The sequence below is a fragment of the Aphis gossypii genome, chromosome 1 (genome assembly GCF_020184175.1).
Source record: "Aphis gossypii isolate Hap1 chromosome 1, ASM2018417v2, whole genome shotgun sequence".
Classification (NCBI taxonomy): Eukaryota; Metazoa; Arthropoda; class Insecta; order Hemiptera; family Aphididae; genus Aphis; species Aphis gossypii.
In genome coordinates, this window is record NC_065530.1 from 80,679,811 (window position 1) to 80,706,736 (window position 26,926).

Consider the following 26,926-nt stretch of genomic DNA (forward strand, 5'->3'; position numbering starts at 1 on the left):
AGCAAAATATTTTTTAGAATACTTTGGTACTTAAAAAATTTTTGACGAGAAATGTATAAGTATACAATTTTAAAATTCGGATTGATGAAGTGGTGTACTATGCGTACATAATATTATATAGGACCCCGCAAAATGTTGGTCCTTCTATCTAAATTTTAAATATTAATATACTAATTTGTCTAATCAATTAATTGTCTGACATTTTATTTTTATAGATCAAAACATTTCAAATAATATTCTGCTTATTGGAATATAAAATGCAATTTGTAAGTTGTCAATAAAAAGAGTAAAAATCTTGAATAACGATGAAAATATAATTTGCTTCCAAAAATGTTGTACGACGATTAAAAATATAGAGTTTTCTGAAATAATGAATTTCTTATGTCAATTGTACCACCCCGTATAATATATGTATACCATAGTCTACATTTTACATTATATATTATATCAATGATATTATGTACAATTATTACTAATAATTTATAATATTGATAATTGATACACGCGATAACAATATTAACAAATATAAAATAATAATGTTTGCATGATTTATCGAATATGTTTTGTTGTTTCAACTGTTACGTCAGTTAAAAGATATTTAAAAACATAATATGCGTAACTTTTAAATGTAATTATATTATATTTAATAATAAATTAGTAAATTATCTATGTAAAAATAAAATTATATAGGTACTTACCTAAAACAGTAACATTACGATTACTTACTACATCATAATTTATAGTATATATACTATATAGGTTTTAGGTATTAAACTACTATTATACTTACCTATTGGCTATTATAAGTCTCAATTCACTAGTTTACTGAATAAAGCTATTTATCCATGTGTATGTACAGATGTCAGACAGTATACATACATACGGTTTACACGTCTTATAAAATAATCTATGAATTATGATACATTATAATATTATATAGTATTGTTATTTATTAATAATTATCATATATTTAAATTAAATTAAACATTTATATAATTATTATTATTATCTTATTAAAACTAATAAAACAATTCTGCATTAATATTCTAAGGTTGTGAAGTCTAAAAAATCGTTATTGAAAATTTATTATGTTTTAATAATGTATAGATTACTATTTTTGTATACGTGTATAGTTTACAAATTATAAAAAAATCCATACACGTTTTCTAAATAAAATATACGGATGTAAGTATGTAATTTGATGTCTTAGTGTTCTAATGCGAATGACTGTGGAAAAAAAAAGTAAAAACGATGTACTGCAGCATATTAATATTTAACCTTGGCAAGAAAAAAATGACCGAAGTAACTAGACGAGTATATAGACGTGCAATTGTTGTATAATTCAGGTTGCCAAAATGTTGAAAATTATACATATATTATATAGGTAAAATAAATTATAACTAACTAGTTGCCCGATCTTCCTCCGGAAAAAATAATTTTTTTATAATTCAATTTAAAAACATAAGACTATTTTTTGGCTATATAGATAATATTATAATATATTACATATTGTAATTTTTGTTATTGCTAATTTCTGAAAATTATATATCCTACATTTAGAATTCAACCACTGGAGTGGTAAATTTTATTCTTTTCATTATAGAACAGAGATAAGGTAGAAAAAAATATTATAAGTTGTATTAATTGTATATTTAATAATAAAAATCGGAGAACTCGCTCTTTGTATAGTAGATGTTGAGCTTACTAGTCATGGAGTTTAATGTGGAAACTATATTACTGTAAAAGACGTATTAAATTCAAATTTGTATTCAATCATAAAATGATAAATCGCATTGTATACGAAGAAAACGATTTTGATCAGTTAATTAGCCTATTTATTTCTACAAGAATATTTATCATTACTTATTATTATATAAACTACTAATTCAGTAATACCTATATAACGTAGCTTTGTCAAAAATACCTATGATGATTTTAAAATTATTTCTATCAGGTAAAGAAAAAGAAATAGTAATAAATGAATAAATTGATATTACCTCAATATATTGTACAGCAGCAAATAATTTTTTCATATTTATGAGTCTATTATTTTTTATTTATTTTAATGTACATTTATCATTATTATATTTTTTATTACAATATCTTTATGTTAATTATCATTTTTTAAATATGCTTTTTCTTGCCTATTATTCGCACAGATTCTAGCTATTATTATAATAATTATTTTCCAATAATTTATTAACACAAAATTTCGTTTTGTTGATGTTAATCTTAAATTTAAACTTTTGATGGATTCAATTGAGGTTTTCATTTGTGGTTATTGTCATATTGGAAAGCTTGGTTAATTAGTCAGATCTAAGGTAAAATGTTATAAACTCACCTTCTATCCCCAGAAAATTGTGCCTATGATCTAATAGGGATATATTATATCTATTAGGTTTTTATAGTGAATTTAAAGAATATTTCAATGAAACCACTTGTTGAACGTTTAAAATCTGTTATTTGTAAATTATATTTATTGTTCATTTTTGTCTAGTTGAAGGTATTAGATAATTTTCTTTTGGAGCTAATATAATTGAACCAAAATATATCCAAGTACTGTATTCAATCCATCGCACTACAGCAGGTTATTACTTCTCCTATAAATAGATTTAAGATGTCCCTATAACATAAAGTCGGGTAAAATATATAATTATTTAATATTTGCGATTTGTTTTTTTGTAGAAATTAGTTTAATCTATTGATATATATTATTGTCATATACGTCGTGCCAGGGCTTGACGTATAAAATAGGTACCTCGGTTTCCAATTCCCAAACCGTCAAATTAGTTAAATCGACACCTGCGGTAAGAGCTGACTCAACCAATCTTCAGTGACCACGATAACGAGTATTGGACAAAGAATAGTTAAATAAAATTCCACGGGGACACAGGGTTTATACTTTATAGTTTATAACTTTAACTTTATGGTTGCTTTATTCTCGAAAAACTGTGACCATGATAACGGGATTGGTAGAAAAATGAAATATTACAGCGTCTTGCTATTTTTACTAGTGTTTTTCTCGCTACAAACGCCTTAGTGCGTACTTCGAGATAAATTACTCCAAAGAAGTATATGCCCTTTTACAAAAGCGAACAAATATTTTATTAACATCAACAAAAATATAATAAATAAAAACTGGAAAATAATATTAAAATTGAATGGTTGTTAGCTGTAACACACTACACACCACGACTACCTGATCGCTTCGCTGTCCTTGTTGCCGCCGCCTCATTCATTATTAAATTTTGTTAACTGGGCATTTGTTGGTCACTTAGTCCCCGCTCCATTTAGAATACTTTTCGGATACTATTGTATTACAATAAGAACATATATATTAGTATTATATATTATCATATTATTATGTTATTACAGTAATATTATAAGTACTGATAGTAGACAAACTATTTTCGTTCATATAGAATCGTTTTTCGTACCTATACAATTGTATTGATCATTAAATTCTAATTTAACATATCTAATGATCATTACACTATTACTCAATGACATCATGGCTCATTCAACACTTTCTATACCTACAGCAGAGCGATTTACTCAGGTTTTTTTAGTTCGATTGGGTGCTTCGGTAAATTCTTACAAACAAATGGAATTGTATAATTCAAATTTTAAAATGTATAATGTGTTGAATTCATTGAAATATGCAGCAACAGCCAACAACCAAATAAAAAAAAATATATATATACATAATTAATAAAAAAAAATTTAACAGGAAAATCTATGAGATATGTAAAATTATACACATTCAAATTTCAAATGACCTCATGTAATAATAGATTTATTTTGCTTGCTAATATATTTTACAATAAATAAAAAAATTATGCAATTGATATACGATCTGAATCTTGAATTAATGAGCAATAAAAATATTTCATACTTGTATAAATATAAATATTATAATTTATAATTAATATTTAATAGTTAATACTAATTATATCAAAAAACGTTAATTTTTAAACCACTCTTGACTTATAGACTTCACTCGTGAAGGAGTGCAAAAAAATCAATAACAAATAAAATAAAATAAAATCTTTTCATATCATTACACTTAGAAAACTAATTCACTAATTCTCCTATTCTTCCATATTATTAATTATTATATTGTGAATTAACTGACAAAATGACAAAATGCTGCAAAAAACTGTATGAATTATATATTATTTAATATTTAGAAGTCGAATGGTTCAATAAACGATTCCAAATCGTATATCGTTTCATCCAAATCTAACTTATCATTCATATAAATTTATGATAAATTCATCAATTTTCTGATTTTTTCTTGTTATGAACTTTTATTAACTTGTCACGTATTTTCACACGCATTATGTGTATTGTTTCAATTTTTTATATAGATTGTATATTAGATAAATACATATATTTTTTTTAAAAAACCTTTTTTACTCTTATATACATAATGACAATATTTATATTATATATTAGATCTAATATAATATATAATATACAATTTATAATATGGTTATTGAGTGGTATTTTAATACCTTAAAAATTAAGCGTCAATATAGGTAGAATGTACATTAATGCACATAAATGCAATGTAGTATCTACATAGGTATTAAACATATATTTAAAAATGACATCGACCGAGTGCGTCTGGTTATCTATATCGTACCTTTTCAAGAGCCCAAGTGCGTCCTCGATAATATATTAATATCAATTTAATATCTTATTATCACGGGATATACTTAAACCGTGTTTAATATCTTATTAATTTTGTTATACTTATCCCAAGTTCATTTTGTATATAACCTTAGTTCATGGATATGAACTAAGTTTTGAATTAGGAGATTTGTATGAGAAGTTAGCTTGTAGTAAACCTTTTATTATAATGATTGGCTTCAAAATATAATATTAAAAAATGTATGTTGTTATTTAAAAAAAAATATATATAAATAATCTTTTTTTAAATTTTTTTTTTTATTTCTGAAAAACATCTCTTTTTCCAAAATTATTAATACTTTAAAGGTTTTAAAACTATGAGTGTTGTTCGATAATAGAATCTCCCAGTAAACAAACATATTGTAACAGAAATAATAATTGTTAATGAAATGACTTTTGTTATACTAATCACGGCTTTAGATAGGATATCTAAAGCCGTGTACCTAACCAATATTACAATATTTTTAATAAATATAATTTTATTATAGATACTTGCTCGAGTTGTGCTACAATTATAATACAATATTTTTTAATTCTAATATTGAAAATTAAAACATTAAATTTGTCTTACAATTTTTGGCAAAGTTTAAAATGTTTTATAGAATTTGTTTTATTAAAGTTATGTAGTATTTTTTAAAAAAATTTTAAATTTTAATATTTTTGTATACAATTTAATGTCAATACAGTTATTGAAGAAACATTTTTAACTCATTATTAATTTCTTTTTCTTAATATTTTATTTAAAAATTTTTAAATATAGGTATTACCTATATAGGTATTTAATCTATTCTGTGGTATTACATTGTTATACATGTTATAATCTAAATATTTTTTCTTTGTATTTTTTATTAAATGTAAACGTATATATTTTATATTTTATAACTGATACCCACTAATATTGATGAAATAACTCCTATTTTCATTACTATAAATGCATAAAACTATATTTACAACTAATTTTGACACTTGTACTTTTTGTTTCAAATAATTCGTTCATGAAATACAGTAATTTCAAAATGTAATCATAATAAAATACACTTTTGGCTACTGTTGCTCGTACTATTTATAGTTATAGTATTTGATAACCCTGGTAGCTGCGTAATCTATTGTACATATAGTTTATGAGTTTATTGTTATCGTTAACTCAAGATAAGATTTCATTTTTACTATTGTTTTTACGTTAAACAAATTCTTATTTCTAAAAAATATTTAACTTAAAAGAGCTTAAATTTACCAATGGACAAATAACAAAATAATAAATTTACGTAAACCTGTATAAATAAAATAATTTTATACATATCTAAATAAGTATTGAATCATAGGTTGCTAATTAAAAATGTATACTAGTTTAAAGTAATATGCAAAAAGATGATAAATAATTTCTAAAAATTCCTAAAAATAACATTACCTACTTATTTGAAAAAAGTTATTACTTTTGAAATTAATGATTAATTAGTGTCTTAAAGTCCACAAAAATATTGATTATTACCTACAGTATTACTTATTGCTATATAATTTTTGAAAATAAATAATTCATTAATTGAAATATATCTATTGATTTTACTCTGTAAATGTACCTATAAGAATAAAAAACTATAAAGTGATGACAATAATGTGATACCAATATATTCAAAAAAGCTAATTTGAATAAAAATAATGTAATGCATGTGGGTACATTATAAATTATAATATGTATATGTATATTTGTAAATTGAAAAGGAATATTCAGTATGTAATATATGTATGATATATTATAGGTGTATAGGTACGTACATACAGTATTTAATATTTATGCAATGTGCCAATATATATCTGTATTCTATATGTAAGGTAGTGTCAATGGACGCCTTCTTCGTCAAGCCGGCAAGTCATGTAACCTTTTTTTCTTATTGCTTATTGTATGTTGTTGCATCCTGCAGATTGTAAATATCATTTCTTAAAAAAAAAAAATAATAATAATGATAATGTATCTATACATATACATCTAAGTAACAATATATCGTTCCGATATCAGTTAACATTATTTTGATCTTTAAATTTCATTGAAAATTATTTTTTTAAATCATAACAATTGAACTTGTTTAAAATATTTATAATGTAACATTGTACATTACCTAGTTACTATAGTTAGACAGTTAGTATTGGTAACACCTCCTGTTGTAATTTTTTTAATTTTAATTAAATTTTAGTGGGAAAACATTTTTGTACTTTCTTACCTACTCTGTGTGAAGAATGTGTCAATCATGTAACATACTAACATTTTCCATTTTTGAGTACAACTTTTTAGTACGTATTATTCCTTGTCCGGACTATATTCAGTTTTGCATCGCCTTGAAACAGAAGTTATGTTTAGTAACTAAAAGCCTGAGCCGTGCCTTGGGGGGGGGGCTAGGGGGCATGTGTCCTGGGCGCATGGTTTAAACTGTTTTAAGGGGGTGCCGAAAAATTTTTTTTAGAATATTAGGGGCTAATATTTTTAATTTTGCCCCAAGCGCTAAATCTTAACGACACGGCTCTGCTGATAAGTGATAGCCAATACCTTTTGGCCATAAAAATTAACAATAATCACATAGTTTTGTCAAGTAATTTAACAATAGTACCTACTATTATTTGCTTTTTCTAAAACTTTCAGCATTAAATTAAAAACTTATACCCATACATCCAATTTCTAAAGTAGCTACTAGCTATACCTATTACCTATCAATAGTAACATACAGACATGTCGTAGCCACATCCACAATTTTTCATTCTCAACATAAGTATACTGAGTTCTAATAGAACTAATTATTTTATTAGAGATGTAGCATACATAGTATATAGTTCTTTTATATTTCCGATTCTTCTGAAATATTTTAACCGGTAATCAGTATACTTGAAAAGAAAATATCGAAAAAGATGGGAGTTTTGAACTTGTGAAGAGGAATATTTGTAGATTTAATCGCATTAATACACCACCAAATTATATTCTACCATTTATTTCAATAAAATTGAATTTAGGTCAAAATTTTTATTCGCATATTACACTTATCATAACCATTAATACAACGCATTAAACTTTATTAAATAAAGGAAAACCTACAATACTGTTCTATGCACACCACATTTTGTGCGATAATATAATAATTTATAACGTATTAAATATTTATTACAAAATATAGGTACCATAATATTTTTCTCATTTATTCGTTTGTATGGAAAAAAAATCAAATATAGAATACAATTTAAATAGGTATTTGTAAACAAATAAATATAAACAAATAACTTTTTTTCTAAATTTTATACCATAATGAGAACATTTTTTAAACATATTATATTTGTTGATACAAATTAAATATACGTCATTAAGTAACTGATTTAAGATAATGGTAACATAAAACCACATGTTCATATAATATATAAAAAAACATATTTTACCTATTTAAACATTTTAAACTATTATATTATATAAACTATATAAATCTTAAATAAAAAGAGTAAAAATTTTTATAATATAATAGGTAATTCAAAATTGGTGTTTATTTTATTACATATTATAAACGTTAAACATTTCCATACATTTTGTTTAGAGAAAATAAACTGTAATACATTATTATCAAATAATTAAAATTATTATAAGAATGTATAATACGTAGGTACGTATGCAATATGCATAAATATTTTAAATAACTAATACATTTAAATATGTGTAACAACTAACATTTATTAAATAAAACCTGGTATTAATTAAAATTGGATCACATGTTTATAAATAAAACGAGAACAACAACACAAAAGCACCAGCAATTAAATAAAACATTTTGAAACAATTAACAAACAAAGCACCAAAAAAACTGCAAATAATTTCAAACAGTCCAATTTTAATTTAAAATTATAATACTATACAAAGAATTATTAATACATTTTATAGATTAAAATTTTAATATACCAATATACATAACCCTTTCAACATGATTTGAAACATAAAATTTTAGTATACAAATACATGTTTGATAATGTGCATTAAGGACTAAGGTAATAACCATTTATTTATTTTATAACAAACTGATTGTGAAGTTGAGAGAACTTAAATGTAAAATAAAATACAATATTATTGAGTATCTATATAATATATATTAATATATTAGTTAGTTAGGTATATCATTATAGTTAGGTATTCAATCATTAATATTTATACTTAGAATTCAGGAAATAAAATATAATTTTATCGGCCGATATTAAACGTACTTATATAAACCATATTATAATCATACTAGGAGTAGCATATATGCAGCAAAATCTACATCAGAACTTAGTAGGTAGCAAATTATTAATGAATTAAAATTACATTTGCCTTATATTTTAACTTTTAAATAAAAATGGTTATAATTCATAAATTTATAATATAGAATAAGAACAGGATTTAATAGCACCTAAGTACTTATACATTTTTATTATAAACTATATTATTTCTTTAAAAATGAAAATTACAAAATATGCATAAAAACGATTGAATTGCAATGTATAAATATTATGAAGATAAATTTCCAATTTATATTCTAAATTTTCTAAACTAACTACATAATTAATTAACCAGATATGCTGTATAGAATATAGATAATTTAAATACAGTACAAATCATAATATATAAAAACCCTTTTTGTTCCTTTATGGCTTCACTTAATATAGAACTAATACTTAATAGTATTATCTAATTGATCTATAAACAGTTTATTATATACTATAAAAACATTAGGTTTTTAAGATAAACATATCTAAATATATATGTGAATTAACAAGTTCATCATATCAAATCTATCAAGATTTTCATAATGAAATACTTTAAAACGAATCAATTTGTTTTTAATCACAAATTAAATTAAAAAAATCTATGGTTTTAAAAGCTCGATCTCAATGTATGACATGTTATAAATAAATTAAAAAAAAATTATATCTCAGCTATAATTATTGGTCAAAACTTAATTTATATGACTAGATAGATAAGTGAATGTTAATGAAATTAACATATTATATTATATTAATAATACATTTTAAGAATATTTTATTGTTTTCTAGTAAAAACGAATGGTTAGTTTTGTGTAATCTTATAGTAAATTATTCATCTGTAGCTTGAGTTAACTCGAGGCCATTATTATTTTAAATAATTTATAATACCTAAAGGCTAAAGTTACTTATTCATAATACACTATAAATAAATATTAAATATTTAACTTTCATGTAGCATAAATTACTTTTAAATTTTTACTTAGAAAAGATTCATGATCTAAGTATTGTATATTGTTTAAATTTTAGTTCAAATCATCTTGGGAAAAAATAAATTGTCTTTAATGTATTATAGACCGTTTTCAGCAAAATACAGCTGATAAAATGTAAAAATAATATACTATCTAAGTACAATGCATATTATACATATAAATTGTTTTAAATCTTACGATATTACATGAATGTTTATGATATAATATTGATACGAATAATAAAATTTTAACCAATGGAAACTTGCAATAATATTGTACGTAAATATAAATTTTAAAATTATAGCTTTCGTACATTATGAAATGATGTTTGAGTAAAATATCAATAATATTCTTTAAATAGATATATTGAAGACAATGTTATTTAATTATTATTATTATTTATGAATTTTTTCATTTTTCAACTGTAATTTTGAATAATAAAATAATTTGAATGTCATTAAATTGATTTTTATTTTTATTTTAGAATAAAATTGAATTAATTAAAACCGATGAATAAAAATGTGTAGGTTTATGTAATGCAAGTAATTATTACTGATTAGTAAATTTATTTTCGATTCATGTCTTTTTAATTATTAATAAATCCTACGGATAATGGAGATACAAATGTATGCATATTATTATACGTGGTTTAAAATTGATTCTATACCAAATACAATATACCTATACTCTGTCCAGCGAGAGAACGAGCCGCAGACCGACCAAAATCGGTTTTTCTGCGCATCCCTAAACGTCTCCCTGCCATAGGAAAACCGGTTTCGATAGCAGGAAGGTGCAGGAGGATGCGTAGAATCGGCGCGTTCTCTAGCTGGACAGACTATACATGTTATAATCTATTATAGAATCTTAAAAAAATACATTTTTATATATAGGTAATCAAAAATTACAATTTATATAATTATGTTAAATTTGTGATGTCGTAAAAGTAATAAATATATATAATATAATATATAATAAACAAAATATAGAGTAGTTTAGAAAAAAAAATTATTAAAAATTAAACTTTTCTAACTAGAAAGTATAATTTAAAGTAGAAAAAAATATTTCTAAAAATAATAATAATAATTAATTAATACAATATAATACCTATTCATGAACACTGATTTGTAGTTAATAGAACGATACAATATTATGTAAATAACAATTTACTACTTAGTTTATTAATACACAATATCATTTCATTTACCAACAGTTTATAATTGTATAGATAAAATCACATACATACATACATATAAATGGAAAGCACTCGAATCTCTCTTTCACGAACTTTTGATTTTCTTCATATTCACCGCTATGTAGGCAATATACATGCTAATTAATTAAAACGAAGTGACAGTGAGTTAATGAGTAAATCTAGGTATAAACTTCGTTTTTCTAGGTCTCTGATTTTGCGTAATTTTACACAAATACCCAATTATTAAGGAAGATTTGTTCAACCGTATAATATTTACGATGTTTATAGAGTCGCATATAGATGAGGTTTAAACGTGTTTACCTCGAGATTCACTAGCCGATCTGTGACATCTAGACTGATGGTTATATCGTGGTGAAACAACACAGCTTGAAGAACCACCTGTAGAAATTCGAATTTTAATATTTTATTAAATTATTATTTGTACTACATATTATTTTTAAATATTTTTATACGTATAATTTTATTTTATTTAAATCATTAACAAAGTTTATAATGGCAAACATATTATTGTGTTGTAAGTATAACGCCCATAATAGTTGTTAAATTTAAAAGTTATTTATAAAGAATCAATAATTTAGAATGATATTATTAGAGAATAAAAAACTAAAATAGAAGAAATTGTCGCAAAAAGAAGAATATTTTTTAAATTGAGTCTGTTGAATAAAAGATCTAACCAATGAAGTGATGAACAACTACCTATTTGTTGTAATCTTGGAGAAGCTACATGATGACGTTTGCTATAAGAGACATCAAATCTAATTCTAACTGATAATTTAGTAGTAATAATGAGTAATGACCCACCCTCAACTTTACTGAAATTGATATAAATAATATTACATAGGTATGTACATGACACGTATAAGGTGGATCCGTTTTAAATGTTGTTCTAAAATTTATAATATATATGTCGTATTGAACGTAACCTAAAAGGATTATATTGTGATTCAAAATCAGTGACAAAAGCTCCGAATTCTCGAAGTGCCAACGTTTGTTTAGCCAAATAGTCATACCCCTTCTCCCGTATACTTTGGTGAATTTTATATTTTATTATTAGTTATTACTTTCTATACATCATATATCATTATTAATTAAATTATTTATACTACTAATATAATTATTATACTGAAAAATATTAATCAAAAAGACGAAATGATTTTTAATATTTTAATTTTTTTGTATAAAATGTTTTATATTTCATGTAAAATTAATTCAATCTAAGAATTATTCACCTTTTATTTTATTGTATTTACACTGTTTTTTATAAGACTTATAGGCTTGACATTTTATTCAAGCTCCCCCCTCCCCGTAAATGTGTTCTGGATCCACGCCTAAGCCAGCCAGCGATGACAGAAGTTTGTTTACGATTCTGTATTTCTGTATAATATATTTGAATAATCGAGTAAACACTTAACAGAACGTATAGCTTATTTATGAAACAAAAATGTTTTTGGTTCATCATAATATTCTTTTAATGTTTGAATAATTTTTTAAAAATTTAGTGGAAAATGGGTAATAGCCAATAGGCCAGGGTGCAAGGATAAGATATCATTTAGTAATACAATTATTAAATAAATTTAATTTACGAAGTTGATAGAAAAAAAATCTAAATAAAATAATAAAAATAAGTTAATGAATATAATATGAGATATAATACCTTTCAGTAAGTAAAATAAACATTCTGCACTATTAAAAAATAAATAATTTTAAAACTACATAAGCATCTATGACCTATGTCTTATACTAATATTATTTTGAAATTATGAGTTGTATGTTAAAAATAAAAAATGTTGGTAGGTACGTAGGTAATGGATATTGTACCTACTCTTTAGTGTACATTATAGTAGTGTACATGATTAAGTATTTTCCTACTGGTAGATAAAAGGCTCATTTACAAGATTGAGAAAATTGTGGTAAATTAATTAATTTCCCTTTTTATTTTTATAGTGGTTGATAATCAAAAAAATGTTTATTCATAATGAGTATTTTTATAATTTTGAAAAACACAAGTTCGTAGTAGTTGATATTTTGCCGACAAAAAATAAACAAAAATGATTCTTAAAAAATGAAAGTAAGACCTAGAGATAAGATAAGATAAGAAAATAATAGTACCCAGATTTTATAAGTTGGTTTTTTTTATATCTTTAATAACGTAATTATATTATTCTTTGATTACTAGTGAAAACCTAGATTTTAATTACATTGTTTGATTACCATAGAAAATGTGTATATATAACATAATATATACAATTTGCATCATATTACTATTAAATAAAAAGTAATTAATTGAATTTTTATCATATAATCTTTAACATTAAATAATGTTTATAAAGTTAAATCTTCATCTTAAATCTTAATATTCACGTAACCACTTTTTAAGGGGTTTTTCGTAAGCAGACTCCACAAATTCTTATAATCATGTGATGTCTTAAAGGGATTTAAACAACAACTAATTGTAAAATTAGAGATACGAGTGCATCTCGATCTCATTTATAGCTAATTTATTGTACGTACATATAAGTTAGATATAAATTAAAATAAATAAGTATTAAAAAACCGAAAGTTTAATTGTTGTTTTCTATTGATTGTATAGTTGCATCATGCGTGCTTATAACAAAAAATTTGGTTATTTTGAAGAGCATTATTATGTTGAAAAGATATCTTTTGAGTCGTTTTTATTTATTTATTAAAACCTATTTAATGTTTTTAAGGCTTTTAAATCTGGATTCTAATCATGACTAATGTAAGTTTTTAATGTATAAAAAATATTGAACATTTTTTCAATACATATAGTAATATAATTAAGTAAAATGAAAAAATATATTCAAAAACACATAATAAATATTTCTGTAAGTAAAATTTAAAATAAATACTTGAACAAGAGCTATGGAGGAACGACCGGCCATGTGGGCTTTTGCATCTATCTCCATAAAGATCCTAAAATAAATATATTTTAATACAATAAAAGTATATTTATATTTATTTATTAGTATTCAAAGTATAAAAGTACTTGGGATTGGTTCTTTTCGTCATATTTAAATATAGGTATACGAGGCCACGTAGTTGGAGGTGGACTTCTTACCATGTGTTGATGAAGTTCTATTAAAGCACCTGGACCCATATCAGCTAAATATTCCTATCATAAAAAAAATATTATTATATTTATTTATTGTAAGCATTTTTTAAGATAAAAACTGATCCATCTTGAAGAATCGAGAGGGATAATTTATTTTTACCTTTAGATTAGTTTTAATCACTGCTAATATGAATCGTTAATATAGTTGTTAAATTACCTGAGCCATAGTGTCTATGTCATCCGTTTCTGATACAACAATATTATCATCTAATAAGCTCTCTCTGCTCGCTAAAATTTTTTTCTAAAAAAAAAGATCATTTTATATTTAATAGATTTTTAATAAATATATTTTATATATTACATTAATTCTACTTTACATACCTAATTAATAATGTTAGTATTTTGTAGTTTGTACCACATAAATTACATAATTATATTAGTACTTAAAAAGCTAGATAGACGCTCTGCTGTATTAGATATACTAGCTCTTATTCACTTATAAGTTAATAACATCGTACATTCTTACCTTAGACATTTAGAATGGAAGTATAAAATATAAAAAAACTTAAAATTGTATTATGTTAGTAAATAATGACATAGATACGTTGTCCCAAAAATTATTTGAATTTCTATAAATAATATTGTTTTAAATACAACAGATATAAGTGATATAACTAAAAAATGTTTTCGTTTAGATAAATAGCTATCTCCAATTTGGTATTTCATCTAAATTTTAACTTAAAAAAAAGGTATAATAAAAAATTGTAAATATGGATTTTTATAATTGTTATGTTTTTATAAGAACATCTGAGAAGATGTATTACATTAAATTTTCAAGCTTTTTAACTCTTAAACAAATAATTTGATACATATATAAAAAAATTCAAACGTCGGTAAAATTCACAAAAAAATACAAAAAATGTTGAAAATTTCTTTATAAATAAAAAATGGAAGAATATAAAATGATTAAATTTAAATAGTAATGAAATGTTACACACGATTTTACAATTAATAATTTTTGTGTGATAACAATATAGCTGTAACAATTGTTAGATGATTAGACGCTATTATACCAATGTTTGAATATACTCAAAACGGTAACTTCGAACTAAAATAACTCATAAAATTGTATGTAGGTTTACGTTAACTTCATTTATTAAATTCTAGTAATCTTGTATTAAGTTATCAAAATTAGAGCGTTAAAATTAAAAACTTGATTAATTTTTAATATTAATTATAATTTTTAACTTTAAAAATTTGTCACCAAAAACTTTTATATTTTTTAATTACGACGAAAAATTTTTTTTTTTTAGATCCTTAAATCAAATTGAAATATTGCTTTTTTAGTTTTTAAAAATTGTATACATTTTTAAAGATTAATAATTAAATAATCTGAACGACGCAAGCTGCAAAGTATATAGGTAGGTACGTACTTGGTTATTTACCAATAAATATTTTCTCATAGATATCTAGAATATTCTGACTTATAATTCATAAAAAAAACCCGTATTAATAACTGTCATATTAATTTGTTAATAAAAAAATCTTTTGAATAAGTATTTTTCTCAATTTAATAAATAATTAATTTTTAATGCATTATTTGTATAATGTATGTAGGTTATATATAAATATTATTTATTAATTAGGTACAAAATAACACTATTAAGATCATTTATTTTTATTAAATTATTACTTACATCATAAAAATTATGTATTTCTACCTGTAAATATGGATTGTCATGTCTTGAGATTGTAAGCGCTTCCATGTCCTGGAAAACATCTCTAGATCTAGGCATAGAAAGAGCAGGAGACGCAGGACACGAATTTCTTGTTTTCACAGACATTGATGTTGCTATACAAACTTCACTTTTACTTAACTGCCTGGCTGTATAAACAAATAATGCATTAATTAACTAATTTAATTAATTATAATTAATATATATATATTTAAATTACCTTTTTGTTTTTCTTTTTCTGTTTTTTTCCACCGAAACAGACCATTGAACAACTTAAGTCGACTATCGCTGTGGCCGTTCTCTCGGGTTGCCGATAAATAAGGCATTGCCAACAAATTGCCGCATTACACGAAAACAGTGAATGTTGTTATCTGTAAATAAATCATTTAATAATATAAAACTAGAGTAACAGGCACTGTTCAAAATTTAAATTAAGTCTTCTATGCAATACACTTATATCATAAATAACGGAAATAACTTTAATAATATCATACACATTATAATTTATAGTATTCATAATTCATGTAGGTGATGTGTATGACATTTATGTATTAACATTTAACATTATTAATTCGTTTGATAAGATAATATAAGGTATCTATTGATTTTGTCGTATGTAAATAATAAAAAGCGCTCGATTATTTCATTAAATACCTATTCAATATTTTATTGCTGTTATACCTACGTTTAGTTCAATGTTTTTACGTTGATTAAAACTAGTAGCACGATTATTATAGATTACTGCATATTAACATATTAAAATATAAATAGTATTCTGTTAACTATTTGTAATATACATACACTCTATAACACAATAAATGTACGTAATGTACCTATACTGTATACTATATTTATATATTTTGCACTATGTATATTGCTATTATAAAATATAGGCACAGAAAGGTTAACCAGGTTACAGGTTACCTATAAAAGATTATTGAGTTATTGAGTATAAAGGTAAAAGATAGAAAAATGTTGAGTAATAAAACTACGAAAGCTGCATACATGAGTATTTTATATTATAAGTTATAACTTATAACCTATGTTGGCTTCAAAACTGTTTTTCATTAAGTTAAGTGTTTTATTTATTTTAACCACCTTGTTAAATATCGAACATATTTTGTTTTCTATTTAAAACCTTTTGTAGCCTTCCTCGTGTATAGGTATTATATGCTTAGGTATCTATTTCAATCTAATATATTAAATTATATGTATATCTATATACAATTATATAACTGATTATTATTATTATGGTCATTTTATTACTTCTCTATAAATAGATACTGTTAATAAAAATACCTTTACTTTAGTAATGTTACACACTAAATAGTACATACGTATTTATAGTAAATCGTAGCACAATTTAATATTGTAATAGTATTTAAAGTCATAGCAAATTGCATAATATAAAAAATCGAGTAATAATAATAAATTAAAGCATAATTTTATCAAAAAATATAAAACATATTTTATTAGGTACCTACCTAATTTACTTATTAATTTATTTTAAATAATTAATAGAACTTAAAAGGTTATATTTTTAACAAAATTATATGACGTGAAAAAAGATCAAACAATTAAAAACAAATTATAATATTATGTCATCTGTAGATGGATACTTACTTAAATTTTTTAACTTTAGTTTTTGATACAATTTAATAATCTAAAAAGTATCTATAATATTTAAGTACAAAAGCAAATTAAGTTTTGAATTTTATGTGAAAATACGTTGCTTTTTAAGTAGGTACCTACCATCAATTGATAATAAATTATTTTTTAATTGATTAAATTTTTATTCAAAATTAGAAAATTATAAGTTTTTTGTGTAAGTACTTTTATTTTTTATCTTAACCACATTTGTAAATTGTAATCCGTAACCTAGATATTAATAGCACGCTCTATGTTCTGCGCGTGTTAACAGTTGAAACTTGTAACATGTTAACCCGTATATTGTTTATAATACAATTTTGACATTGACATACTTCTGGTTTCACTCAACTTAAATAATTATTTATACGTACCAAATTATATGTATCTGTATAATAACATATTGTATTTGTATAAACTTCTGAAAACTTTTGTTATTTCTTAGTATTTATATGAAAGTATTACCTAAGTATAAATCTATTTAACAATTTTTTTACATATATTTTATAAATTATTTTAAATTTCAAACGGAGCGATGAATGTATTGATTTTACAATGTGCGTTTTCTTCTGTTTGTCATCACCTTTAAGAAGTAAAAATGCTTCAATTTTCAATAATGGAAGGGGATGATGGGTGATTTCTGGTAGGAAATTAGATCTAGTAAGTACTTTGAGGGTCAAAAGTAAAAATATTTTATAGTTAGATAAAACAGGAATGTTAACAGAAATTTAAATTTTGATAAAATTGATTTTATTTTTTTGGTGCAACTCGAAAACAAAATACAAATAACTGAAAATACTTGAAATTTTCATCAAATGTTTATATTATTAGTTTCTTATTATTTCTAGTTATGATTAAGTTTTCAAAATATTTCGTTCAATAAATTATATAGAAAATATATATTTTTTTTTTTTTAGACAATTTTAAACAAAAATGGAATCTAGCCTTCATAAAAAAAGTTACAGCCCACCTATTTAAAACACGATTTCTTCATATGTTATTATGATAGGCATATGCACAATGGAATTTTAGTTGGAAGAGCTTACAAATTGACAAATGTCTTATACTTTTCTTACACACTAGTTTTCCAACAATTACCACTCATATTTCATATTTTTTTTTTCATCAATCATTAGTCATCATTATAATTTATTTATGACAAAATAATATTATACAGTATACTTACTAAATAATATAATACATTACAATTACATAATCTAATACAAAAATATTTTTTTGTAGGACTTTAGTCTAATGGTATATATACAGGGTTATTCAAAATGATTCATTCGATTTCTAATGCTTATATAATTTTATATTTTAGGTTTATAATGATATGTTATACATTACACAAAAAAAAATGTCAAGCTTAATTAACTGTACCAACACATTTTCTACGTGACTTTCCTTAGTCACAAGAACAACATCTAGTTGGAATATAATATAATACTTATCCATCTCAATAGACTGGCGATTGCGCTATTTTGTAACTCATCTTTGGTTGATGATAATAGTGGTACGTAAACAGTATCTTTAAGTTTTAACATAACCCCAAAACACATAATCTTATGACATATGATTAGGTGACCCAGGAAGCCAGGTGCAAAGCATCGGGTAATTTATTTTGAATAATTCTGTACTCTAATGTATTTATGTATATACAATATATATAGTATATGTCAACTTTAATAATTTTACAATACAATAAAGAAGTAAGAACACTGTATAATGTTAGTTTGTATAACATAATATAGTATATGTTCGTATTTTCGTAATAATATATCATCATAGTAGGTACATAATATTTTAAGCAAGTACGTAAGTAAGATAAAAATTCTACTTATAGATACGCACAATGTATGACTATTGACTATTGTACTTACTCGCGTGAATGATGATATTATATAATAATTAATGTAAAATAGTAAAATGTAGATATAACTAGTTGTAAGTATAAGTATTTAAATTATTATTGTCCTGCTAACTCTAAATTTTCGATATTACGTAACAATAATAATATAAGAGCATAAGATATATACTATAGGAACACATAATATGTAATCAGTTGTGGTTAATATTGTAATTTCACTATTAGTACTTACCTTGTTGTACAATTGACCATTATTGGACGACAAATTAATTAAAAATAACATATTATAACTCTAAATAACGAACCGAAATGTGAAATGAATAGGTATTAAATATTTGCAAATCACTATTTCTCTCTCTAATTATCATCCATATCAGCTGGTGACATGGAAATCGATTTTTCCAGCCCTCTTACCCCGTCTGAGTATGAGTTTTCCTGGTTTTCCCGCTGGCGCCATATTTTCAGTGCGTCCACAAATAAAATACTAAAATAACCTACATATTATTAGGTACGAAAAAATATAGTACTACAGTCTGCATAAGTACACAATTATTTAGGTAGGTACTTGCATATCCGTAGTATGCCATTTTTAACTTTATTATTTTTTAACTCTAAAACATAATCAATATTATAGCCAACAATGAATATACCAATATAAATACAGCTAATAATTATACTTTGAAGTTATAGAAATTCAATTTTATTTTATACAGCTAAATTTGAAAATTTAATATAAGATTCTTCACAAGTTTTTCTATCAACAATAAAAAAAAATGATCGGAGAGTCACAATGTCACATACATTTTTTATAAGTGTATGAAGTTCAATACTGGATATTCATCCGTAAAATAATTATTTCCCTTCAGTCGATTATTGATATTTTATATCATATTATTTTTTTGTTATTCAAAAATAAATTACCTCAAATAGGTACTTGAAAGTTGAAATGTCCACCAAATGTTTGTTTTATAAGTTTCTACACACAGTATAATTTTTTTAATATTTTCAAATACTTTTAACTGTTTGTAAACATATTTGAACCTTTTAATTTTTTTAGTTTTTATTTTATAAATGTTGATAAACAAATTTTCATGATCACAAAACTCGGAAATTTAATAATAAGATTTCTCCCTATTAAGTTGAATACACATATTATGCGTGATTTTTATTTATATATAAGTATTTAAAATTCAAATGTTTACAAAATTACAAATATTTGTAAATAAATTTGTAGATGAAAATGTATAAAATGTTCAATTTTTACTTACGCATATGCATCCAAAAATCATAATATATGTACCTAAACACATTACGTAGGTATACTGTTCGCTAAAAAGTCGTCGCACACTCGCACTAACATTTTATACGCTAATAGGCGACTGCGACGCGAAAACCGTGCACCATGCATTGACAGTAAGTTTCCTGACTTATTTTTGTTTTTACCGACCCAATCGGCCCGGGCCTGTAACGGCTGTAAGGAATATATGAAAATAGACCTTTAAACTGACCAACGGAATATAGGTACCATAAACACACGCTATCTTTAATATTATGATAAAGATAATAATATAATATCAAACTACTTGCAGGTATAATTAAATTGGTTACCGCGAGGTCGCTTGTAACGTCTTTCTCAGATTTTTCTGGTGGACGGGTTATTTTACGCGAACGTCCGAGAACTTATTATTGTAAACATTATACCACGGTATCATTTTTATTATGGCAATGCTGAAACATTTTATTGATCAATGCACCTATAATAATAATGGGCAAAGGCTAACCTTACCTACCCTAACGCTTAGTAAAATATTATACGTCTAAACAAATATGTACCGAAACAAATGTTTTAACAAATCATATTTATTTTATGTAGAATTTTTTGTACACCACTCGTGGTAGATATTGCCCACGTATTACGTTTACAACTTGGGCTTGTCGTCCTTTGCTGGTGGCTTACTGACCACGGCCAAGTAACAGAACGCTCCACACTTCGGTACAGGTTGCGCGGCCAAAAACGCTCCGCCGTCGGGTGATTGTCTGTACAACATTGGCTTTTCCGTGTCTTCGCTGGATAGGTCGCACTCCCAAGCGCCGGCGCCTTTTTTCCCGTCCTTACCACCAGCACTGGGCGCGCTTCCCGTTAGTAGGTACGTCAGATTGCTGAGGGGTAACGACGGCGGATACTGGTTGAATGGCGGGCGAAGCTCGCCCTCCTGGACGGCCGTCACCAGGTGGAACATGAAATCGTTTCGGAGCTTCATTTCGGCAACCGTCTTATTGCTCGCCAGTAGTTTGTGCACCCAACGGTTCACGTTATGTTTATCTGTAACGCGAAAACGATTATTATATAAAAGTGCGATAAATGGCAATATAGATATTTTATGATACGTATAAAATAAGTGACGGCGTCGGAAAACAGTGTATGTTTATGTATGTATAATATAACATGTTAATATGAGTTTTAATGTAACGAGGTAGTGAATACTGAACTCAAAAAAAAAAAATAGTGAATCTATAAAACTGAAAATGAGGAGGAGTAGAATCCATTTGTTTTATATAGGTATTGTTATTACCTTGTGCTGTTTTCAAGTTCTGCATAGATGTCTTCAACAAAAATAAGTTGTAGTTCATGTCGTAGTTGAGTTCGGCCGAATCTCCTACTTTCTTTGCCATTTTGTATAATATAATATTATTATGAAGACTATTGAAAAAAAATATAAACTTTTAAAAAATTAGCTTTCAGTGAATAGTTTTAAAAATGACTTATCTGAAGGCTACTGTCGAACTATATTGTTTGTTATAGACTGTTACTTAGAAATAACAATTTTATTGCTTTGAGTTATTTAAAATGTAAATTTGTTTATTTATTGTTTGGAATATTATACTAGCCAATTAATAAATAATCGTCTATCGTCTATGAACTCAATGACTACAGAACCATTGTTAATAAAATGTATGTATATAATAGATTCCTTGAAACTTTAAAGGTGTTCATAACTTTTTTGTCAATACCTAAAGATTGCAATAGAATAGATCTTGCATAAATTTAACTTTGACTAACGAAAATTAAATATTTTTTGGTTTATCTAAATGGCTGCTATTTGCTACATATCACATTACTACTATAATAATTAATAAAAAAAAATGATAAATAAAAATGTTTAAAAATATATTAAAAAAAAAAAATCAAGTCTTGAAATGAAATACTTAAGAACATAATTACAATGATTACTTTTATACTATGCGGCCTACCTACATTAAAAAAAAATATTGATAATTGATTTTTAGTGAAAAAAAAATAGAATTTATTTTGTTTTAATTTATTAATAATGTAATTTATAAAAAATATGTATGCATTTTATTTATTAATAATATAATATGTATAAAAAAAAATAATTATTATAAAACCTAAAAACCATCCCTTGAAATTTTATAAATCATTTAGATTTAATTCCTAGATTCTAGAAAATAGTAATTCAAAAATTTTATCAGGATATTTAAAAGTGGGTATTATTTATATTAAAAGCAAACTATAGGCAACTTATCGTAAAAATGTGCCCTAAAAACACGAATTAAGATATACTTAATACTAATTTGTGCCTAAAAATAATGGGTATGATCAATTATTGCCAACTTCATATACATTTTGGCAACACTGGCTCTTCCATTTCTTTATTATCTATCACATAAAAATAATCTCAAATCCTCTTATCTATGAAAAATTGAAAACAACATTGATATGGACTTCGGCGACGGCATGTCGGCATGTCACATGTATCATTCGCAGTACATACATAGTACATACTGCTAACCTTTCGGCTTTCATAGTTTCATTAGTTTTTGTGAGTTTGTAATATAGTGGCAAACGTTTCTCAAAAAACAAAAATGGATATTAAAGAAGAAGATTCAGAAAATGAAGTTAATGTAAGTAATATTTTTTGTTTCACCATTTATTACTAATGGTATTACTAATTACTATTAACATATTAAATAGGTGTTTACCAATAGTTAAAATAAATATTTTAATAAGTTTGTGTAATATAAATAGCTTAGGCGTAATTAAAAATAAAATATAATCCATCTAATATATACTAATATACGACTGATTTTTTGTAATGCATACTCTGCTAATGAAATCTGAAAGTGATATAAATAATTAATGATTTTGTTTTTAAATCCCAAATCAATTTTTTAAATATTTCTCTGTTTACAAAAATTTATTAATTATTAATAATACTTGTTTCTTAATTGTTTTAACTAGAGCTCGGAAGTTATTACCACTAAAAATCAAAAATGATACACTTAAAAAAATGATTTTAATTTTGTTTGAAGTATAGAGAAAATCTAATTGATGTTTTAATATAAAAATACTAAATATGGAACTTGCATTGATCCATTTTATTTTCTGAATCAATATTTTAAAATTATTTTACACAAAATTAATTTTACCATCAATTGTTTCACATTTTTTAAAATTATTTATTTTGAATGATTGATGATTGTTTACAAGACAATTTTTATAGATTGATAATGAACATTTAACATCCACAAAATGCTTCTAAACTTATTTAAAGTAAACTAAGTAATCTATGATCATAGCTTCTGACAACTCATCCATTTTATCTTCTTTGCTAGTTAAGAGGACATCGGACCTGCATGTGTTGTCTCCATCTTACACACTTACAATATAACAAATTTTCATTTACCAGTTTCAATAATGTAATGTTAGTTTTGATATTAGAGTGAATTGACTGATTATACAATTTAAAGATAAAATTATTAACTAAGACCCCAAGTAGTCTTTTATTGAGCTCTGGTATGCCAGCACTGCCACTTTTGAATTTTAATATCAAACCTTAACAGTATTATGTACTTTTTTTGTGTACAATGTTGTTCAAGTAAAATTTTACAAAAAAAGTTTATAGGTAATATTGTCAAGGTTTGATATTATTTTTAAGTAAGTTAATGACCTTTTTGAAACTTTACATTTTAAAATTTAGTATATTCTCCAAAGTTTTGTTCTTTGGTTTAAATAAAAAAAAAATATTTGAAACATAAAATCTAACAATAATTATTGAAAGTCTTGTGGTAATAGAAAATGCAACAAACAATTTAAATAAAGCTCAAAAAAAAGGTGAAATTATAATAAATAGTTAATTAAATTACATATTCACTAAAAATGTTAATTTACAAAACATAAACCCTATAAGATATATTTTTTGAACAATAATGAAAACATTTATATTATCTATTAATATTGAATTTACACCATCTGATAATGAATCAAGTAATAGTTCCATTATGCTTGGTCAACGTTAAACACATCTTCATCCACTGCAAATCAATTTTGAGACCTAACTATACAGTACATATAAATTTTAAAATTTCTAAACTTACTTTGTATCTATTTTTTCCAAGAAAACTTTATTGAAAATTAATAAATAACATTAAAAATAATTTTTGAAATAATGAATATGCTTAAAAATCAAAATTAATGTAAAATACAATATTTTGGATTTTTTATTACACAATCAGCACTTAGTTATAAATGCAAGCATAATATACATTATTAGCTATTCTAAATAATTAATATTAATGTATATATTTATTTTTTAGGAAAGCCAGGCAGGACCAGAGTTACCAAAATTAGCTCGAAAGAAACCTAAAGGATTACTTAGGCAGGAAAAATTAAAAGACTTGAAAAATAAAAAAAAAATTCAGAAAAGAGATAGAAAACTTAGAAAGGCTAGTGGTGATCCAAAGCAAGTGCCTCGAACAATTGAAAACACTAGAGAACCAGATTCAACAGTATTCCACTCTGAAGATGAAGATTTTGATCAAAAAACACAAGATCTAGCTGCTGAATTTGAACATGATGAGTTTGCTGATTATTATTCAGATCTTTATAAACCTAAAGTGTTGATTACGTATAAGGAAAAACCTTTACGGAAGGTTAGAGAATTTGGTAAAATTTTAACTGAAATAATACCTAACTCTGTTAGAATTTTTCGTCGTGATGCTTCTGTAAAAGAAACAATTCAAGCTGCTATCAATAAAGGATATACCGATTTGATAATAATAAATGAGGACCGAAATGAACCTAATGGTTTAATTCTTGTACATTTACCTGATGGACCAACAGCATATTTCCGTTTAAGTAATGTTATATTTCCAAACAAAAGGCAACGCAAAGAATTTACTAATCATAGGCCAGAAGTAATCACTACAAATTTTACAACAGGATTAGGTAAAACTGTAGCTCGTATGTTGGGTGCAGTATTTCATCAAGATGCAGAATTCAAAGGCCGACATGTTGTGACAATGCATAATCAGAGAGATTACATATTTTTCCGACATCACAGATATAAGTTTTTGAAAAATAAACCATATCTTAGAGAATTGGGACCTAAGTTTACATTAAGATTGCAATATCTTCAAGAAGGTTTATATGATCCAAAATGTGGTGAATACAGATGGATTATGACTGATAAAAGACATAAAATTGAAACCAGTCGAAGAAGATTTTTTTTGTGATTTGTATTTCTTTCTAATAAAAATGTATCAATTAGTTACATACGATTTAAATTTTTTTTTTGAAAATGTTCCTAAAAATATAGTATGTAATAATAATTACACAATAATACTACATTTTTACATAATATTATTAAAATGATTTTAAATATATTAAACAGTTCTCTCCTTTTTTCAAAATATATGTGTATTGTATACAGTATGCAGTGGCTGCATTTGGAGAATGCACTTGCACGGTAATGCTCTACTGTGCAGTAGGTATCGAGTGGAACTCGGATATTGAGTAGGAGTAGTAGATCACTATAATGGGTGCGTTAAATTTGAATGTAATGATAGCTATCATTGTATACGAAAATCGATTCTTAACGGAGTCAGCCTAGCTAGGATATATATTTTCTACTGGGTGGTGAACTGGTGAAAAGGGTGGTTTATGTTTTGATGACCTGAGTACTTCAAAATTAAATAATGTACAGAAAATGAAAATTTAAGCTTATAATTATTGTAAGCCAAACTTATGGAAAATCTTCTATTAAGTTTTAAACTCTTAGCTACTTATACAAATGTTTGTATACATTTTTAACTATAAAATTATTTGTAAATGTTCATAATTTTGATGAATTTTATCAAATTTGAACTTCCAAAGCTAATAAAATTGTGACTATGTATTCTTATAATTTTTAATCACTATAGGAACCTTATGAGAAACTTTGTATTAAATTTTCAAGTATTTTGACTCAGCCAAAAAAATTTTATCGATATTTATAAAAAAAAATTAAAAACGAATATTTCAAATGTCTATAAATAGTCTTAAAATAAGCGAAATATTTTGAAAATGATGTAAAGAAAATGACAATCTTACTAACAGGTAAAACTTTCAAGTATCTGCGACTTATACTTTTGAATAATGACAAATATTTAAAATCATTTGAG

The 26,926-nt window shown here is 24.5% G+C and overlaps 3 protein-coding genes across 10 annotated transcripts; 1 reads left to right on the plus strand and 2 right to left on the minus strand.

The window, feature by feature from the left end:
* Positions 1-3,081: 3,081 nt before the first annotated feature.
* LOC114122808 (uncharacterized) lies at positions 3,082-19,864 on the minus strand. Of its 8 annotated transcripts, none has more exons than XR_007603130.1 (11): positions 19,698-19,864; positions 16,169-16,319; positions 15,910-16,097; positions 14,430-14,513; positions 14,147-14,272; positions 14,010-14,073; positions 11,440-11,517; positions 11,170-11,235; positions 6,912-7,025; positions 6,473-6,608; positions 3,082-3,309 (listed from the first exon to the last, which is right to left on the minus strand). XR_007603130.1 is itself a non-coding variant. In XM_050197197.1 (8 exons), the coding sequence occupies exons 2-8, from the start codon at positions 16,272-16,274 to the stop codon at positions 11,236-11,238; spliced, it is 666 nt and encodes a 221-aa protein (XP_050053154.1). In that variant the 5' UTR covers positions 16,275-16,319; positions 19,698-19,864; the 3' UTR covers positions 7,083-11,235. The 8 variants fall into 8 exon arrangements, 2 of the variants coding, with proteins under 2 accessions (XP_050053154.1, XP_027841376.1); XR_007603127.1 differs by having other exon boundaries at positions 6,469-6,608; XR_007603128.1 differs by lacking the exon at positions 3,082-3,309 and having other exon boundaries at positions 6,424-6,630.
* A 1,443-nt stretch (positions 19,865-21,307) lies between these two features.
* Positions 21,308-22,293, minus strand: LOC114122797 (uncharacterized). The gene is made up of 2 exons (XM_027985559.2): positions 22,039-22,293; positions 21,308-21,788 (listed from the first exon to the last, which is right to left on the minus strand). Exons 1-2 carry the CDS (start codon positions 22,136-22,138, stop codon positions 21,385-21,387), a joined length of 504 nt encoding a protein of 167 aa, XP_027841360.1. The 5' UTR covers positions 22,139-22,293; the 3' UTR covers positions 21,308-21,384.
* A 915-nt stretch (positions 22,294-23,208) lies between these two features.
* LOC114122796 (probable ribosome production factor 1) lies at positions 23,209-26,037 on the plus strand. The gene is made up of 2 exons (XM_027985558.2): positions 23,209-23,389; positions 25,082-26,037. The coding sequence occupies exons 1-2, from the start codon at positions 23,351-23,353 to the stop codon at positions 25,997-25,999; spliced, it is 957 nt and encodes a 318-aa protein (XP_027841359.1). The 5' UTR covers positions 23,209-23,350; the 3' UTR covers positions 26,000-26,037.
* Positions 26,038-26,926: the final 889 nt, after the last annotated feature.

Excerpts from the sequence above, each read along its gene's own strand:
- LOC114122797 (XM_027985559.2), bottom strand. The coding sequence starts at position 22,138 with ATGGCAAAGAAAGTAGGAGATTCGGCCGAACTCAACTACGACATGAAC. Across the intron at positions 21,789-22,038 it reads GAACTTGAAAACAGCACAAG|ATAAACATAACGTGAACCGT; the intron begins GTAATAACAATA and ends TTCGCGTTACAG.
- LOC114122808 (XM_050197197.1), bottom strand. The coding sequence starts at position 16,274 with ATGCCTTATTTATCGGCAACCCGAGAGAACGGCCACAGCGATAGTCGA. Across the intron at positions 14,273-14,429 it reads ACATAGACACTATGGCTCAG|GAATATTTAGCTGATATGGG; the intron begins GTAATTTAACAA and ends TTTTTATGATAG. Across the intron at positions 11,518-14,009 it reads CCTCCATAGCTCTTGTTCAA|GTGGTTCTTCAAGCTGTGTT; the intron begins GTATTTATTTTA and ends GAATTTCTACAG.
- LOC114122796 (XM_027985558.2), top strand. The coding sequence starts at position 23,351 with ATGGATATTAAAGAAGAAGATTCAGAAAATGAAGTTAAT. Across the intron at positions 23,390-25,081 it reads ATTCAGAAAATGAAGTTAAT|GAAAGCCAGGCAGGACCAGA; the intron begins GTAAGTAATATT and ends TTTATTTTTTAG.